This window comes from Hyposmocoma kahamanoa, unplaced genomic scaffold, assembly GCF_003589595.1.
Source record: "Hyposmocoma kahamanoa isolate Upper Pololo Valley unplaced genomic scaffold, ASM358959v1 93, whole genome shotgun sequence".
Classification (NCBI taxonomy): Eukaryota; Metazoa; Arthropoda; class Insecta; order Lepidoptera; family Cosmopterigidae; genus Hyposmocoma; species Hyposmocoma kahamanoa.
In genome coordinates, this window is record NW_020654810.1 from 14,505,437 (window position 1) to 14,523,171 (window position 17,735).

At 37.2% G+C, this 17,735-nt stretch overlaps 3 protein-coding genes across 3 annotated transcripts in view; 2 read left to right on the top strand and 1 right to left on the bottom strand.

Moving 5' to 3' along the window:
- Positions 1-8,259: 8,259 nt before the first annotated feature.
- Positions 8,260-8,814, top strand: LOC113237511 (small integral membrane protein 4). Its single transcript, XM_026474012.1, has one exon. The coding sequence runs from the start codon at positions 8,559-8,561 to the stop codon at positions 8,775-8,777; it is 219 nt and encodes a 72-aa protein (XP_026329797.1). The 5' UTR covers positions 8,260-8,558; the 3' UTR covers positions 8,778-8,814.
- LOC113237512 lies at positions 8,755-9,099 on the top strand. Its single transcript, XM_026474013.1, has one exon. The coding sequence runs from the start codon at positions 8,777-8,779 to the stop codon at positions 8,981-8,983; it is 207 nt and encodes a 68-aa protein (XP_026329798.1). The 5' UTR covers positions 8,755-8,776; the 3' UTR covers positions 8,984-9,099.
- A 667-nt stretch (positions 9,100-9,766) lies between these two features.
- Positions 9,767-17,735, bottom strand: part of LOC113237208 (atrial natriuretic peptide-converting enzyme) — a 28,242-nt gene continuing 20,273 nt past the window's right edge. The window contains exons 2-12 of the mRNA XM_026473547.1: positions 17,197-17,389; positions 16,059-16,260; positions 13,823-13,982; positions 13,145-13,405; positions 12,354-12,537; positions 11,527-11,742; positions 11,182-11,377; positions 10,926-11,101; positions 10,649-10,827; positions 10,194-10,559; positions 9,767-10,122 (exon numbers count right to left, since the gene is read on the bottom strand). Of these exons, the coding sequence (XP_026329332.1) occupies positions 9,937-10,122; positions 10,194-10,559; positions 10,649-10,827; positions 10,926-11,101; positions 11,182-11,377; positions 11,527-11,742; positions 12,354-12,537; positions 13,145-13,405; positions 13,823-13,982; positions 16,059-16,260; positions 17,197-17,389 (2,319 nt within the window). The 3' untranslated portion in view covers positions 9,767-9,936. The remainder of the gene's footprint in view (positions 10,123-10,193; positions 10,560-10,648; positions 10,828-10,925; positions 11,102-11,181; positions 11,378-11,526; positions 11,743-12,353; positions 12,538-13,144; positions 13,406-13,822; positions 13,983-16,058; positions 16,261-17,196; positions 17,390-17,735) is intronic.

The following is a 17,735-nucleotide window of genomic DNA, read 5'->3' on the forward strand; positions in this document are numbered from 1 at the left end:
ATTGCCTTCTGTTCGCAAAAAACCGAACCTACTCGATGTCAACGCCCACAATCGATTTTAGCGTCCACCCAGACCCCGGCGCAACCCACGCTGTTGCAAGTAAAGACCAAATGGTGCGTCAAACTGGTGAACTTGTATTTATAAGCACGTTTACCTTATCTCCCTTTACCTGTAATATTTGCGTTTTTTCCCCAATTTGCACGTAAAAAATATTCTAATCCGAGTTTCCCATCGGTACGCAATGAATCATTATCCCCTTGGCCTATGTATTGCGCTCTTAGAGTAATAATTGTGTAGTAAAGTAAATTAACTTTAATAATTAATAAGTTACTATAAAACTTAAATTAAAATTTAATAACCCCCATTACAAAGCAGCGTACTCCAAAGAGTTTCAGACGTGACGAGCTGAAAGCCCAACCATCGGTGGCGGTCAGCTATCTTTCCTGTCTATGACTATCATCACTAGGTACGTTCATGCTGTGATATGAATTTATAGCTAATAAGATTCACTACGTGACCCACGTGAGAGCGCACGAACATCAATTTTTTTCTATATCTATGAGCGCCACCAACAGCGGAGTTGAAGCAGTTGCCGTGGCCGGAAACGGTCAGGAGAAAGTATATTCATCGGCGTGCGCTATTGCGGCGTGACCATGGTCGAGTTTTTGAAATTTGAGTATTAAGGTAAAAAGTCGCTATTTAGTCGGATCTAGCCGCAAAAAACTAAATTTATTCGGTCCGCCGTTCGAAAGTATTAAAGGTGTTTTACTGTCCATACTGGAATAAACTTATTTCAGCGGCAACATTTTTCAATCTCAAGAATCACAGCACTTAGCTTAGATCTGATTACACCAAAAAAAGCCGTGATAAGCCGCTTTTAGCCGTAAAAAAAACAAATTTAGCCTTTATACCGATTTGAAGTGACAAGGATACTTTACTGTCCACGCTGGAATAAGCTTATTCTGGCGGCACCATTTTTTAATCTTGAGAATCACAGCACCTAGCTTAGATCCGATTGCGCCCAGAAAAAGTCGTGAATTAGTCGGTTCTAGTCGCAAAAAACTAAATTTATTCGGTCCGCCGTTCGAAAGTATTATAGGTGTTTTACTGTCCATACTGGAATAAACTTATTTCACCGGCAACATTTCTCAATCTCAAGAATCACAGCACCTAGCTTAGATCTGATTACACCCAAAAAGCCGTGATAAGTCGCTTCTAGTCGTAAAAAAAACAAATTTAGCCTTTATACCGTTTTGAAGTGACAAGGATGCTTTACTGTCGACACTGGAATAAGCTTATTCTGGTGGCACCATTTTTGAATCTTGAGAATCACAGCACCTAGGTTAGATCCGATTGCGCCCAGAAAAAGTCGTGAATTAGTCGGTTCTAGTCGTAAAAAACTAAATTTAGTCGTTATGCCGTTTTGAAGTTAGAAGGCACGTTATTTATGGACAGTAGTTCAATGATACGTAGTAAAAGACAAACAAGCTAAGAACCATCCCGATTAAATTAGCCTTCAAATAAATAAAACCCCTTTGAAATCAGACAATCGTTTGGGAGCTACGATGTCGCAGACAGACACACTGATAAAAGATTCAAACTTCTAACTCCTCTCTTTTTGCGTCGGGGATTTAAATAATCTTAGTATAGAGTACTAAAAAAAATCGTCCTTAAGGGCATTTATTCGACACGAATTTTATCGCGCTCGCCCCGCGCGATTAAATCACTGCCACAAGATAAGAGTGAATGCGTAGTTAGTTCACTTTATGCAATAAGACGAAAAATTGTGTCATCTGTTGTCATAATCAACAATACTTTCAACAGGTTCATATTTAACCCTGACCGGTTCCGCCCCATGCAATTGTTAAAGACACACAACCATTCTCTTCCCTACACATTTCATCAATCCATCCAAAAAAAATTAAAACATTTAAAAATTTACCAAAATCCTTAGTGAGATGCATGATGGATTAATGCAACAAATAGTGATATAGTTAGCAAATAAAAAATATAGAAAACTTTCACATACACATTCTGTTATATCATTATAATATCAAATCCTTATAACCACATAATAATACATTACATTAGTTGACTATTTAGTAGCTTATTCCTTGCTAACTTCTATCAGTTTTTCATTACCCATTATCAAAATCCTGATTTTTAAAAAGATTTGATGTAGAAATTGAAAGATACAATTTAGGTTGATCTGATCACCTACTGAGTGAATCATTCAAGTTGATCTCATAGCAACACTATTTTTTATTTCAGCAAAAGTTACAGTAACACAATAAATATCATAATGTTCACAGACATAATCTAGATAGACGTCGCGAGTGTACGTACTTCGCGTGCCCAACGTAAGTGAAATTCACTTATTTGCCGCAGCTACACTTCAGAATGCGCTCGATCGTTATCGTAGATAAACACTAGTTGAAAACGCGAAAAATGCATACCTAATTCTGCCATAGTAAACTGCAATTGCACCATAACTGTGGGTAAACGTGTAAACAGAGACGTTTCCTTCCACGGGCAAGGAATTTCGAGAAAACAAATATGCGACTCTGTGTATGCCTCATGTATATATTTGTAATACATTGCGGCTTTTACTTGGTACGACATATTTGTGATCCTTTGTTAATACATATTAATACGCCATGAATATCGAACGAATGCACTTTTGTATAATGCATTCAGTTTCGTGGTACGGCCGCTTGTACATTCTTTTGGCCAAATTTAACATTTAGTGATGTTTATGTTAGGCAACATTGTTCTCGATTCTAATCGATTTTGAAAACAAAGGGACGAAAATTATTATGAAATCATATTAAATAACAATATTATAAAAATATTCTATAAGTCTTTTGTTATAACGTTTAGTAACGTTTCGTTTTTTTTTTTAGTTTGTACTATCTGTTATCAGTAGTATCTGTAATTTCGATAATTTTTGCAGCACGTTGCCTCGAATGTCCGAATATAGTGAGCAAATAATTATATACATCGCGGGATATGTAATATGAGTAAAACAAAAAAATATAAAATGCGAAGAATGTAACAGTGCGCTGTCTTTACAAAAACCTGAAGTTGGGTCTTACATATGAGTTTGTTGCTTTCAAGGATGAAGGTGGCCTAGTTTATCCCACCAAAGATGCAATCCAAATATGCAGAGTAGCAGAGTTAGAAATCATGATCAAATCACAAAAACTTTACACAAGGCCAACATTAAGTAAACCGATTTTGTCAGCAGTAACATTTTCAGTTGTCTTGCCATTCACCAATTTGATCAATCACCGACGGAAAACCATCTAGTAAATTTAATTAAGTCAGTTGCAAGTTTATATATTGACGTGCGTTTTCATTATATAAGTCAATCAATAATATCTTCTATAACAAAAAGGCGGTTATATAATAAGCTTATTTTATTTCAAGGACAATAATTTTAATATTTGAAGTTATATTTTTAAGTAATCAAAATTTTTTAAAAACAACTTATGATAAAGGACAGTTATACTATCTTGTTTTGGTATTTTTCTACTATATTAATATTTCAAATCAACGAATACTTGAATCAATAAATTGAATGGAATATGTGTATTCCATTCAATCAATCGATTTAGCGCGGAAGGAGCTTTCCCATCACTAAATAGTTCTTGTGACGTCATGGTGGATACATAAAATGTCACACGCTCGGTTTTCATACAAATTGCTGTACTTGTGGCCTCTATCTAGATATATGTCTGCGAGAATGTCCAATTAATTAAAAATCAGTAGATTGCCCAACTCAAATTAAGTTACTAATGACCATAGTTACAACGAGCGCACTGTGATTCCCCCATAGGCCATAAATCAAAAAAAATCATTGGCTTATCCCGGTTAGATCAACTCACTAAGTTAGTAACTAGTTAACAAGCTTCCAAAAACTATAAATATCAATGTAATTAGGTCACGTTATCATTCCCTTTGTGCATCGGAAGTGAGCGCATCGCGAGACTAATTATCACCACGTGTGAGTCATCGAAACTTAATCACTTTGTTTTTGAGTGTCACTATTCCAAATCAAGTGTTTACGTGTTGTGAAAGCATGTAGATCCAAGAGCATGGTATGTACTTTTATTATCAATTTTTTTTAATTTTTTTTATGCATACTTTTTTTTATATAATTTTTTTATTGAAGGCAGTTTTTTGGTGAAAATTTTTGGCATAACTTAATTTCCTTTAGACCTACAACTTTTGGCTGCGCTGAGCTGCACCTGAGGTATATGGTTTTTGAATAAGGAGTATGTCCTTATTAAGAGCTATAAGTTTCATTTGCATCTTGCTGCCTCTTCTTGGCTTAAAGGGGTGTCAAAGTATGCATGTCCATAGTATTGAATTTTTAATTTTTTTTTAAGTTCAGCTTTCATATTGTTTTAGGTACATTTTTCAAATGTTCTGTATCGAGGATGACAATTTTTGATATTTGGCACTCTAAAGTGGGTAATCCAAATGAAAAAATGCAACACGTCCTGAGCACTTTGACCGAAACATCATCCCTTTCTGACGACATCGAAAATATTGATTTAGAGACTTTAAGCCTTAAAATTAAGAATATTTGTAAACGAATTTCCCACTACTGGGCAAAGTCGAATCGTACTAGATCTAAATTCTTAGAAAAATATTCAGATTGGCTGCATGTCGTTGAAAATATTGATGTACAGCGAACTGAGTTACGTGTATCTCAGAGCTTTGACGAAGTTAAACCATCAACTTCTTCATCGCATGGCCGTCCGAGAATTAACTTTGACGACACCAGTAAACGTACAAAAAGGAGAAGATTGGCTAGTTTGTCTAACCAAGACCCTTCTCTTGTACAGTCATTGCTCAATGCGTCCGATAGCTTGTCTTGTCCTGAAATCGATTCTAGCGAAGTTTTATCGCTCATTGTTGAAGCTCAGTTAACTCGACATCAATATATATTAGTAAAGAAATTTATAGACAATAAGTTTTCAAAAACCATTTTCCCATCTTACCAAAGTGTCGTGGAATCTAAAAAACACTGTTATCCTTCAGATATTACTGTTACAGAATCATCCGCCGAAGTCGAACTTCAAAGTTTATTAGATCATACTGCCAATCGGATTCTCAAGTCTCAAAAAGATGTTTTGGATAGTGTACCTAATGAGTCTCTAGATAAGATATCTTTGATAGGGAAATGGGGTTTCGATGGCAGTACAGGGCATTCAGAATATAAACAGTGTTTTTCTGACTCCACTCTTGAAGACAGTAGCCTGTTTGTTACTTCGTATGTGCCACTTCAGCTTGTTTTGACAACAGATAACAAAGAAAATTCAGTAGTTTTGTGGAAAAATCCTCGTCCTTCATCAACTCGATACTGTCGTCCTATACGCCTCCGATATTTGAAGGAATCGACTGCAGTGTCAGTTGAGGAAGAAGCTCATTTTAAAGATAAAATAAGGAACTTGCAGCCTACTGTTTTCAAGGAAGAAGATCGCGAATATCGCATTACTCATTGTTTGCAACTTACTATGGTAGATGGTAAAGTGTGTAATGCACTTAGTGGTGTTTCTTCATCAAAATGTTTTATTTGTAACGCCTTGCCCAGTGAAATGAACAAAATTGACGAATGTTTAAATAAGGAAGTCGATGAGAGTAAATATGAATTTGGTTTATCACCTCTTCACGCGTTAATACGTTTTTTTGAATATTTTGTTCATGTCGCGTACAAGTTAGATGTTAGGAAATGGCAAGCTAGGTCCGCTAATGACAAAATGCTTGTTGCTGCAAAAAAATCATATGTTCAGACTCAATTTAGAGAAAGATTAGGGCTTATAGTGGATAAGCCTAAAAGTGGCGGAAGCGGAACATCAAACGATGGTAATACAGCCAGGCGGTTTTTCTTGAATTCAGAAATTTCCGCTGAAATTACTGGGATCAAGAAGGATCTCCTAGATCGTTGCTGGATCATCCTTCAATGTTTAAATTCGGGATATAATATTAATAAGACGAACTTCGAAGAGTTCGCTTTAGAGACGGCTCGGCAGTTAGTTGCCGAGTATCCGTGGTATAACATGCCTGCTTCCGTTCACAAAGTTCTAATTCATGGTGCTAATGTTATAGATTACGGTTTGTTGTCAATCGGAGAGTTGTCTGAAGAAGCAGCTGAAGCGACTAACAAATACATCAAGTCTTTTAGAAAAAATCATACGCGTAAAATGAGTCGCATTGTGACCAACACAGATTTAGTAAATAGGCTGCTTCTTCATTCAGATCCCTTCATAACAGGTCTACGAAAGTTACCTGTTAAAAAAAAGGTGTACTGTCAAAAGCTGTATTAGACTTGTTATGTATTTAAAGTTAATATTGTTGAGATTTAATGTATTTTGGTATAATTTGTGTTTTGTTTGTATTTTGTAAAATGAACTTTTTTATGTATTTTTATTGTTTTAATTTATTCATTTGTGGTTATTGTTAATACAAATAATCATTATTTACACAGTTTTACCATTAAAAGTCGCAGTATAAAATGTTTTAGATACATCGTCTAAAAACAAAATTACTGCGAGACATTTTTACACCTAAATATTGTCAAATATTTTTTAAAATGTATAATTTTATTAATTTACGTTTACCTAATCATATTTTAACGTAATAAAATAAAAAAATAATAATAATTTCGGAGTTACGTATTTATGACCGCCTTAGTATGGAGCGTGAATCACCGTGGAGCGATGGGATGAGTTGTATTTTCTTCAGGTCTAGTTGATGTAACTGCTAACATGAGTTAACTCAACTCGGTGTATGGGCATGCTCCGAAGGTCACTAAACCGCCCATTGAGAACGAGAAGCCGCTGTGCATTGCGCTGTAGCGGGGTGGGTACCGAACCAAGTTAGCTCGAGTTCTTAAAATAGTAGCTCGAGTTGACTTGTCGTGGGAATAACTCGAGATAATTAACTCGACTCGCCCATCGCTAGTTACAACTACTAAACTTCTATTTAACAATATACATGAGTTTAGGGCTCCACATTACAATATTCTTTAAGATAAATAATGTACAAATCTAACAAGTTATTATTACATTTTTTTAATTCAATTATATCTAAAAATGCATCACCTCGGTCCTTATTCCTCATATTTACACATCTGCAAAATACAGCCACAAGCACATCACTACTTTTGTTGCACATACAAAAATTATAAAACAATCTTTGCTCATATCGAAAATTTGTATTAAGTCCTTTGTTAAAGTACCTGTAAAACAACTGCTGGTCTGGTTTGCAGAGCTTTTCCACGTCAGACCATTCTTCAGGTGACAAATCGAATAGTAAACCCACAGAAAGCCCTCTTACAGCACAGGTAACTTGTCCTGACCTGTCGCTAATTCTTATGGTAGCACAACTATGCACCTTTCCCTTCGTCGATGTGATTTTCACCGACTCCAACTCGTATTCCGTAAGCAACCCCCAACTCTCGGTGTGTAATTTCATTTGTCTTCCTTCAGTTAGTTTTATAGGCGCTACATTTTCGAAAAATTTGGTGTCGAACTTGTTCTTGTTGGGGTTATTCATTGGTTTAGTTGAACACAATAGAACTTCCTCTATTCGTATCAAATCTTAAATTCTACAACTACATTCCATTTTCAACAATCAATATTTATGTATCGTAAACAAAAAGCATGATTTAAATGACTTCTGAACATAAACGTTCATTAAAAAACTCCAAGAATCAAAATCCTGCAGTGTTCCGAAAACAAAACAGTGAAAATTCGTGATTGCGCGCGGTCAAGATGACAGTGACGGTGACACATAAACATTCGATCAGAAACATTGCTTCTGTTGCAAACTTCTTAATATTTTTACTTTGTACCACGCCAGCACATCAAGCCTGAGAGTCGTATTCCAGAATTCTACTCAATGCTCAAGTCAGGACTTGAGTATGATTTCAGCACTGGAAATACGACCCTAATGGCAAGGACTTGAGTATGATTTCTAGTGCTTTAAATCATACTTAAATCCTTACTTGAGCATTGAGTAGAGTTCTGAAATACGATCCTCAGACTATGGAATTTTTTTTCGATCCTCTAAGCATCAAGCTACACGTTGAGGTATCTTGTTCCGTTGCACTGGAAGTGATTTTCGAACAAAAATGTGTAGTCTGATGTGCCGTTGTCCGTACATTCTTTTTGTTTGACTCTGGTTTGACGTTGAGCTTGTTCTTTTGTTTTTTGCTATCTGTTGAATTTGTAGAGGAGCCCTCTACGGTTGAACTCTTGTCTTATCGCCCGCGCCGCCCGTAATGTACACAATAAAAAAGGCACCAACTGACAGGTATCATGTCACGCGAGGATCAAGTGGATAAAAAGATCAATATTTCCAATTATCCAAATCTACAAACTCTAATTGACAAGCGAAAGCTAAAATGTCATTTTTTGTTAAATTTGTAGGTTATATTTTATTTAGATTCTTACATTTTGAAGGAAAAATTACGCAATAATTGAATTCTTTTAAGAACATTTATATTGAAAACAAAATGAAATAGTTCTACTCTTAATGTGAGTGCAATGAGGATTGGCTGGGTTCACAAATTAGTTAATAAATGGCCCGGTAATAAGACATTTGGAATGTATAGATTCCTTCCGCTATTCTTTGCACTTGGAGCTGCATTAGAGTTTTCTATGATCAACTGGAAAGTGGGTGAAGTGAACTTTTATAATACATTTAAGAAAAGGCAGGCCCACGATATTGTTGACGAGAAGATAAGGAAGTATTCGGCTGCATAATGCCCGCAGGAGTGACGTGGGGACAGTACTTCTCATTCTCCGTTGTAGCGATGATCTCGATGCTCGCTGGCTCGCAAATCGTCCACCAGCACTATAAGCCGCTGCAGGATTTAAACGAGTATATTAATAGAGAACTAAAGAACTTACCAGACAATGTTCAGCAGAAAATTAGAAAAGAACTTCAAGAAGAAGGTGTTTTAAAGTGAAGTTTTTGTGTTATATTTATTATTTAAGTATACAATAAATAGTGTTAGCATTTAAATGGGATTTTTAGTTTTTGATGTAGAATGATCTTGAGGAGTTATTAAAATATTCACTAACCTGTGAAAGATATGTTTTAATTTACAACTATTTTTAGGGTTCCTTACTTAAAACTTGGGATACTAGAGCCTGTTTGTTTACAATCATTTTAATCACCTTATGTAGTGAATTGAAAAAGTGTTTGTTTTATATTGATGACTCAAAATAGCAACAACTAAAGTGAAAAAGAATTATTATTAGTCATAAAAACGGAAAAAGGACAAGTTGTATTTGGCTGTTGTTAAGTAAGCCCTAGTAAGAATGATGGTAACAATCGAGTATTATTATATTATATTATTATATAAGAGTATTACCTTCCTTTAATTTTAGAACTACTGGTGCAACAACTTAAAAAAAAGTCAGGAATATTCCTGTTAGTAATAGTATAACAACTAAGGAACCTTTCTATTATAAATGCCTCTTGGTTAGGTTTCATATACAGTTTAATTGTTAGAGATGTCCCGTATAAAATAAAAAAAACACAGAAACATTTAAAAAACAATTTTATTTATAATTTGGTACTTTTTAATAAGTAAATATTTACAATAGGATGTTAAAAATTAAATTGTACATTTTATTTTGTAATAAATTATCTTAAATCTAGAGAAGAGAATTAGGGACTATAAATTATTTGTTAACAGTTGTTTAAACTTTGAAAATAGTTAAACAGTTATCGGCAGGCATTTTGAGTTTTTTAATATTTTTGACTTTTGAACACAACATATGAAACAGTATGCTTCAAATAAAAAAACCTAAAGGCTACATTTACACAGACTAAAAAACACAACTGAAAAATAAACATCAATTGTGGTGGCATACATCCAATGCAGTCTTTTCAATCCAAATGGCATTAAACTGGTCACCTCGCGGCGTCAGCAATGGTGCGTCGTATCCAATCTACATGAGATGTGATAGAGTCATATATTCTGGGCCGACCTAGTCCGATTTTCGTACAAGCAATCCGCCAACCACTAACACCTAGAAGGGACCAGTGTTTTGTCTTCTCATCAAAGCACATCATTGAACTTCCCGCGTATTCTTCTTCCTGTAATAAAGAGGTACGTATGAAAATAATTATTTAACTAAATAGTTTGGTAACTTTTGAACTGTACTTACATCACAATCATCCTGATCGTACAGTGGTTCAGCGCAGATTCCATTCACAGTGGCGATACTGACGTTCTCGCACGTATTCATTGGGCTTGTCACTACATGAACCCTTTGCAACTGGTCTCTGTTCCTCGTCCAGCCCAGGGTATTACATACACTGTGATCGCCACTGCCAACACCTGGTTCCGGTAAACACGCTGGTCGTACGAAATCTGTGATTTCAACTGATTCCTCGAGCCGAACTAGAGCGATCATACTGCCTTCAACAGGAGAGCGCACCATCCCGATTATTCTTTGCTCCTGCTGCCATGGAGTGGTGCTCTGTATTCGGACTGTTCCTAAACGAGCTGTCCATTCTGCTTTAGGTTGACCCTGCGATAAAGGAGCAAATTTTAGTAATGGAAATTAGGCGTTTATTTCAAGTAATATGTGTGGATTTTTTTTAATAGTAGTTTACTAACTTGGAAGCAAGAAGCCGTTGTGATAAGCCACGAAGGATGAATAAGCGCCGCGTCACATGCGTGTATGTGAGACCTGAGCAGTGCGGCGTGCCACGGCCAATCCCCGGGTTGCGCTGATCGCGGAAGTCCGTTCACGCCTTGAACCGCATGAGCTCCACGAGCTGACGCCAAACCACACTCTGAAAATATAAATTTATGATTTTCATATTTATTTAATTATTATGGTATAGTGCGTATATCGATCACGTATATATTTATTTATATGTCATTTCCTTACCTAGTTGATCACAGACAATTCTGATGACTTTATGTTGAAGACATTGACTTTTGACAAATGATATCTCCGGGGCGAACGGGTCAACCACTTCTACATACTCTTGTTGTGGTTTCTCAGGATTCTCTATTTCATCGTCATCTTCTGCATCTGGCACAGCTTCGGCACTAATTGCCGCTCTGACAAAATATTACAATGAGTTTAATGTTATTGTTCCATGGTATGAGTAACACTTGTTTTACACACATTGTGTACTTACCTAAAACTCAGGGCTCTGCATAGCGATGTAGCGACACTTGATAGCGCTTTCCTGTCGTTCTCGTAAGGCGCCGCACACACTTTCCCAGATCGACCGCGCTCCGCCCACACCGCATATCCAACGCGGGTGCGGATTGCTCCGAGGGTATTTTCCGCAGTTTCTCGTGTCCAAGACGCCAGTGAGCGAGAAATCCATACTATGAAAATAATGTTTTATTCTCAGTTTACAAGGGATGCCTCTTGCTTGAGATTTTTGTTTTTATAAAAATATACTTAATCTAAGCAATTCAATAAACCATTATGAGTTTTTTCATACATCTGCGCGTATGAGCGTTGCGTTACTCACAGCAGCCAGATTCGTCGCTACCATCCGGACAGTCAGGAGTTCCATCGCAGCGTAGATGCGCGGGCAGGCAGCGCGAATTTAGCGCACAGCGCAAACCTGAGCTACCGGCGGCCACGCAATGTGCGCATCCGCGTTCGTCCTCTGCATTCGCGCAGTCAGGAATACCATCACATGCTCGTCGAGAAAGAGCCAGACGTTGCAATCCGGCACTGCAACCTGAAAAACGACAATGGTAACGATTACCCAGTAATTCCTAAGACCGCAAGCTCTTTATTGAAAATCTTAGTAGAGGTAAGCATGTGCTCAAATCTGTATGTAGGTAAGTACTTGCATTGACTTCTGATCCAGCAAATTGGCAATGAACATAGAGCTTTTTAATTTAATTGTGGGAAAAGCAATAGACTCTATCAACTTTCTACTAGTTGCTAATGTGATCATAAACTTATTTCCTTACAGCAACAGTAGAGTCGAGGTCCATAAGACTATTTGAAATGTGTTTTATCAAAATATTTTTTTAGCACAGTTACGAAATCTCTTCTTTAATTTACATTTATAATTTGGAACATGACAAAATCGACTTATAATAGTTTGTAAAAGCTTATATAATATATATGCATATATAATGCACGACGACATACTTGAACGTCATGCTCTAACAAAATAACGTATATTCACGGACATTGCAGTTGAGCATAAAATAAGAGCGAAATTTTTGTCACGTTCGTCAGTTAAATGTTTTGTAATGCTGTTCCGGCACTTTCTCTACTTGTGTATTTAGTGCAACCAGCCGTAGATGTTGTCCTTGATAATATTTAGAAAGGTATTACCTGGTTCAGGAGTACAAGAGCCGGGGCCGAAAAAATTTGGAAATCGAGCGCAATCGAAATAGGGTTTCAACCGATCAGGAAGTCTGGCTCCGCAGCCTGCGTGGAAAGCCCTGCAATAAGCACGACATGGACGAACAATCCGACCGTTATTACACTGAGGCTGGAGCATTTGGCATACGAAATCCTGTAATAAAAAGAAAAGTACCTTTAGCGATGTGAAACAAGACACTTACCTACCTATACACGGGAAATAACAAATGAACAAGTTTAAGTAGATCACATTACCATTTATCTGCTCCAGTTACTGATACTTTCAGAGTAACGACTTCAAGTTGTGATCATGATGTCGCAGTCGCTGTAATTATGTAGATTCACATCCATCAGCACGCACGCAAATGTTTTTCTCTCGGAAACTCAATTAAGCTTGACACAATACTTAGTAACTAGTTACTTCGACTGCCTCCGTGGCCGAACGGTTACCATGCCGGACTGCCACGCAGAGGTCCCAGGTTCGATTCCCGGACCGGGACAAATATTTATACGGCCTACATTTATTTCTCTCTTGAGTTTGGGTGTAATTTGTGGTTGTCTATGTGTGTGTCCATAGCACCCGCGACACAGGGTTTCCCTAGTGCGGGGCTATGTTGAGTGTGTGCGTTATTATTATTATTACTTACAGTAAATAGCAAGAAATTGTGGTTAAAACGGCTTATTTTAAAACGTACTTGCAATGTTTATTTTCTAACCACGGACTGCTAGCTTATTTTAATAAGATTTAAAATATTATTTACTTGAGCAAGATGAGAGCACTCCGCATCTAGTAGTTCCCTGAATGCTACGAGGTCCCTCAACAGCACATCCTTAGACTGGTGTCCCACAAGATTGGGATAAGAAGTCGAGTTATACGGCAGATGGGAACAGAGAGTCAAAGTTACTGGAGTGCACTCTCGAAGTTCTTCCTCTACTTCGGCTGGTATGGGTTCAGTGGTCGGTGTTGTTAACAGTGGTGTATCGCCTTCTTTTAACGCTTGTGATGATATCACTGAATTTTCCTGGAAAAAGAATACAATCTGTCTTAATTTTCTATTCACGTAGGTTAGTTATTAACCGACTTCAAAAAAAGGAGGAGGTTCTCAATTCGATTGTATGTTTTTTTATATATGTTACGCGATCATTCCGGCATTTGGGAACCGATTTTGATGATTCTTTTTTTGTTGGAAAGAGGGTACCATATTAGTGGTTCCATTTAAAATTGAAGAAAATATCCTACCTCTAAGGGTGGCAAACTAGGGGATGAGTGACTTTTGAGGTTGATTTTCTTAGTACTCTGTACTGACAGTATATAGAGTACATATATGAAAAAAAAAAAGAGTAAAACTATTCATTGCTGCACAGACAGCACTCATGCCAGCTATCAAAAACTGTAATTTACAGCGCAATTAAGTTGCATTCATGTATTTATTACACACCTCAATGTGTAAAGTATCCAATATCGCGGTAAGGTTATCAAAGTAGATTGCAGGCAAAGCCAGTTCTCGAGCTAGCACCGCGGTCACTTCACTCGTACTCACTGATGTGAAGATTGGCTCGAATGATACCTCGAAGTGAACTCTTACACCGTCGTCAGCGCTGCAATAGATAGTTATACAAATTTATCACTATAATTATATATTTATCACACATACGTAGGCAATATAGGGGAGTAACTAAGTATACGTAGATACGACCACGTATACGTACGTGACTAGATGTTATTAAAATAGTTCTATTTAATTATATAAATATAAAGTTTCCACTAAAAATCTTCCAACAGTTCTATAAAAGGTTACTTATATGATAGATGTATAGATATTCGGCCAGGGAAGTACTGTCACATTACCTATTTCTGCCGCCAAGTAGCAATGTCAGCATTACTGTGTTCCGGTTTTGAAGAATGCTGGTGAAATTACAGGCACATGGGACTTGTCAAGTTATGTCACAGGGTGATGGGCGCAGTGGGAGTGCCCCTCAGACCTGTGCGATTTAAAACTCTCAGTGACACTGCTACTGTTCATCAGGCGCACGACTTGTTCGTCCCGACACTTGATATTATTTAAAAAATCCATATACCATATAAATTTGCATGCAAACCAACAGCTAGCTTCTAAAAAGGCTATATTAACATGATAAAGAAATACCTATCCGGTGAGTTCCACTATGACATGTTCAAAAAAGAGCTTCAAGGCGCTTGTGAGCCCTTAACAAAATGTCTATTACGGTAATTCTATTTGCATGCAATACACAAAAAGAAAGGGCCATATACATAAAATCGGCCGGAACATGACCTTCCACGTAGTTCACCAAACGCGCGGCATAGAAAGCGAAGCTCCGTATCCGACACGAAACAGGGCACGTTCATACAAACTTTCTCGCGTCAATGTCCATAGCGCCCGCTTTACTTACCGTTAATGCAATATCAGCACGCTTGTCCTACTCGTAATTGTTATTGGCAATAAGACAAAAATTAAGATTAAGCAATTATCTTCAGTTCAGTGGATAAAAAAATAAAGGAAGTCGCAAAGTTTTCTTTTATTACTGCATTAAAGAGTACAGTTATCTCATTGCTTAGATTTGTATCTCCTTTTATTAAAGTTAGATAATATTGTTGAGTCGTAGCTGCATCTGCGCTGCAACGCTTTCGATCACAATCAGCCTCCAGAGGACTCGAGAAAGTGAACTTTCTACCATTTTGCGCTCGCGTGTTACTGTAACTCTTCGATATTTTCATAGTTATTATTATTATCGCAAGAAATATCGGCAAAAGTTGGAAGCCAAGTCGGGAACTTATAATTCGATTATTATGCTCACGAATCGTGATCGCAGACAAAGTAGTCAAACTTTGAAATTAGGGTACAACCGTCTCTGGTCACCCGTAACCATGGGACCTGTAATGGGCCCGAAAAGTTGGTTTGTTTGAAATAAGAAATAGATCCGAAAAAATAGTTTCATTTCCTACTAAGGTACAATATTACCTACGTAATCCTAAAAGAAGGTGGTTCCGTTACATAAGAATGTCCAAAACTGTGTGAATGTCTGTAACACAGCATATTTTTTTCTTATATATTGGTGGACTTAATTGGTGTTATTAATGCAAACAGATGACTACAAAGTGGAAGTTCACCGGAACCAACCTACTTATTCGACGTTATTACGGTTGCAAAATGAACACAACAATCTTCACGCGCTAAATTCCTTACTGTGAAGTATAGTGTTATATATCGGATGTTATTTACTTGATGATGTAATATGTAAAGCGTTCATTGACCAGATGAACCTTTACAACCTTATTATAAAATTAATAAATAATTATTCTTTATCTATTTTACCTAATTATAATCTTCCTATTTGCATCCAAGATTTTAGATAGAGATCTTATGTTCGCTAAATGAATTAAAAAATGAAGTATAACAAAAATCAATTATCTTATAGAGAAAAATTACGATTTTAATAGATATGATTTATAAAAATCGTATACTTTTGAAAACAAAGGTGAGTGAATAATGTAACAATACAAATAATCGTTGCATTTTCGAAGTCAAATTAGTAGGCTGACTCAAATGGTCTCTTAATGTAGGTAAACCTAAGAAAGATAGTAAGTAAGTAAGAAATAAAGTTTATATTCAAGTGCATTTAAAGAAAACTTATAAGTACTGTAAAGAAACTTACCTATCCAATGCGAGAATTTCCGCGGAAACAAAACAGGATCGCAGCTCAGAATTCCGATAGAGATCAAAAAGGGCTTTTTTAAGGTCGGCTTCCCGCGTTCGGTTGGCGGGGTCTGTGCCCTCAGATCGGTTCCCCCACGAGGACACCACGAAAGAGCCTCGGAACGTTTGCCGGTTGAGCGGGTCTCCGAACAGGTACATGTCTGGAATGAGAAGCAGCGTGTAAATATCGCGAACGACCGCTCACGATTCAATGCACACCATATTTTTTTAAGGAATCACTAGAAATCGCATATGCATTTGTACAGGTAATATTTTAGAATTTTAATCAAATTTGATCATCCTAGATATTATCAAGTTCGAAAAATAAGACACCTGGGCCGCGTTCCATATTCATATAAACAAAGTTACGATATTTGTATCACCTACCTACACATTACTTACCTACGTATTAATATCGGTCAATATTTGGAGCAGTTCATGAATGATGTATTAGATTGTGCACTTGTTACGTTGCGGGGAGCCAAGGCCGCCAAGCGACGTCGGTAGCTAAGCTGGCCCTTGCTATGGTGACGGGCTAAAAGTCGCGAGCACGACAGACATACATATGTACACCCGCTATTTACTAACAAAAGAATCTTGCCATACATACATACATTGACTTACATGTAAGTCAATGTTGCCATACCTTTGATAGTGCTTGCATAGCAGTCCGCTTTTGCTTAGTTCAGTCTTTGTTTTGCCTAGAAAGCAACTTCACGCTAGGCTAAATTCTAATGTTCTCAATTAAAGGTGTGGTGCACCTATGTAGGGTTGTGATTTCTACCAACACTTTTAGTCTAAGAACTCAATGGCATTTTCGCACGGTCTTTATGTACCTCTGCACGGCAATGTTAGCCCTCACCTTTATGGCTTTGTATGCAATAAATGTTCTGATTGTGTTGCAACATTTTGTATCTGCAAGTTATATACTTCCATAACTTGAAAACGACTACAAATGCGACGTAAAACGTATAATGCATTCTTTAAATTGCTATTGCATCAAGTTCATTAAAATTCCTCTTCGCCGAGTGTTTTTCTTTTCATATATACTCAGAATATGGTGTCACTCGTGTGAATTAGTATTATATGTTACTTACGCCCAAGATATACTGCGACAGCCGCGAGTAGTAAAAGTATAAGCAAAGCGGCTAGGGCTGCGCAACATCCCCGGCAGGGACGAGTGAGTTTGCGCCGTGTGAACCTTATGTCACTGCTGACTGACATGGTGGACTCCGGTGGCCGGTGGATCCGGCACCGACGCTGGCCCGTGTGCGACCATCCATAACCAAGCTGAAACAAATAACCCTTACGTAACTAACGCTATATTGCTTGCAACAAGAAACACGGAAGAAATTAGTGTTTTACAACGTTGCAAAACACTGGTTTTAGGCAACCTCGATCGGAAGTCTCAGAGACCAGGAGGTCTCTGAGACTTCCGATCGAGGTTGCCTATCCTATATTTATTAGCATCAAACGTGAGTCACAAGCACAATTATATATTCAAAAAGAAACTACTGTGACTAACAGAGAAACTCGATAAGTTTCGTTTTCATCTCAAAATAGTCGTGGCATATTTGTTATTCTCCATGCACATAAGCAAACACTAACCAACCATCACCTACAACAACAGCACGGC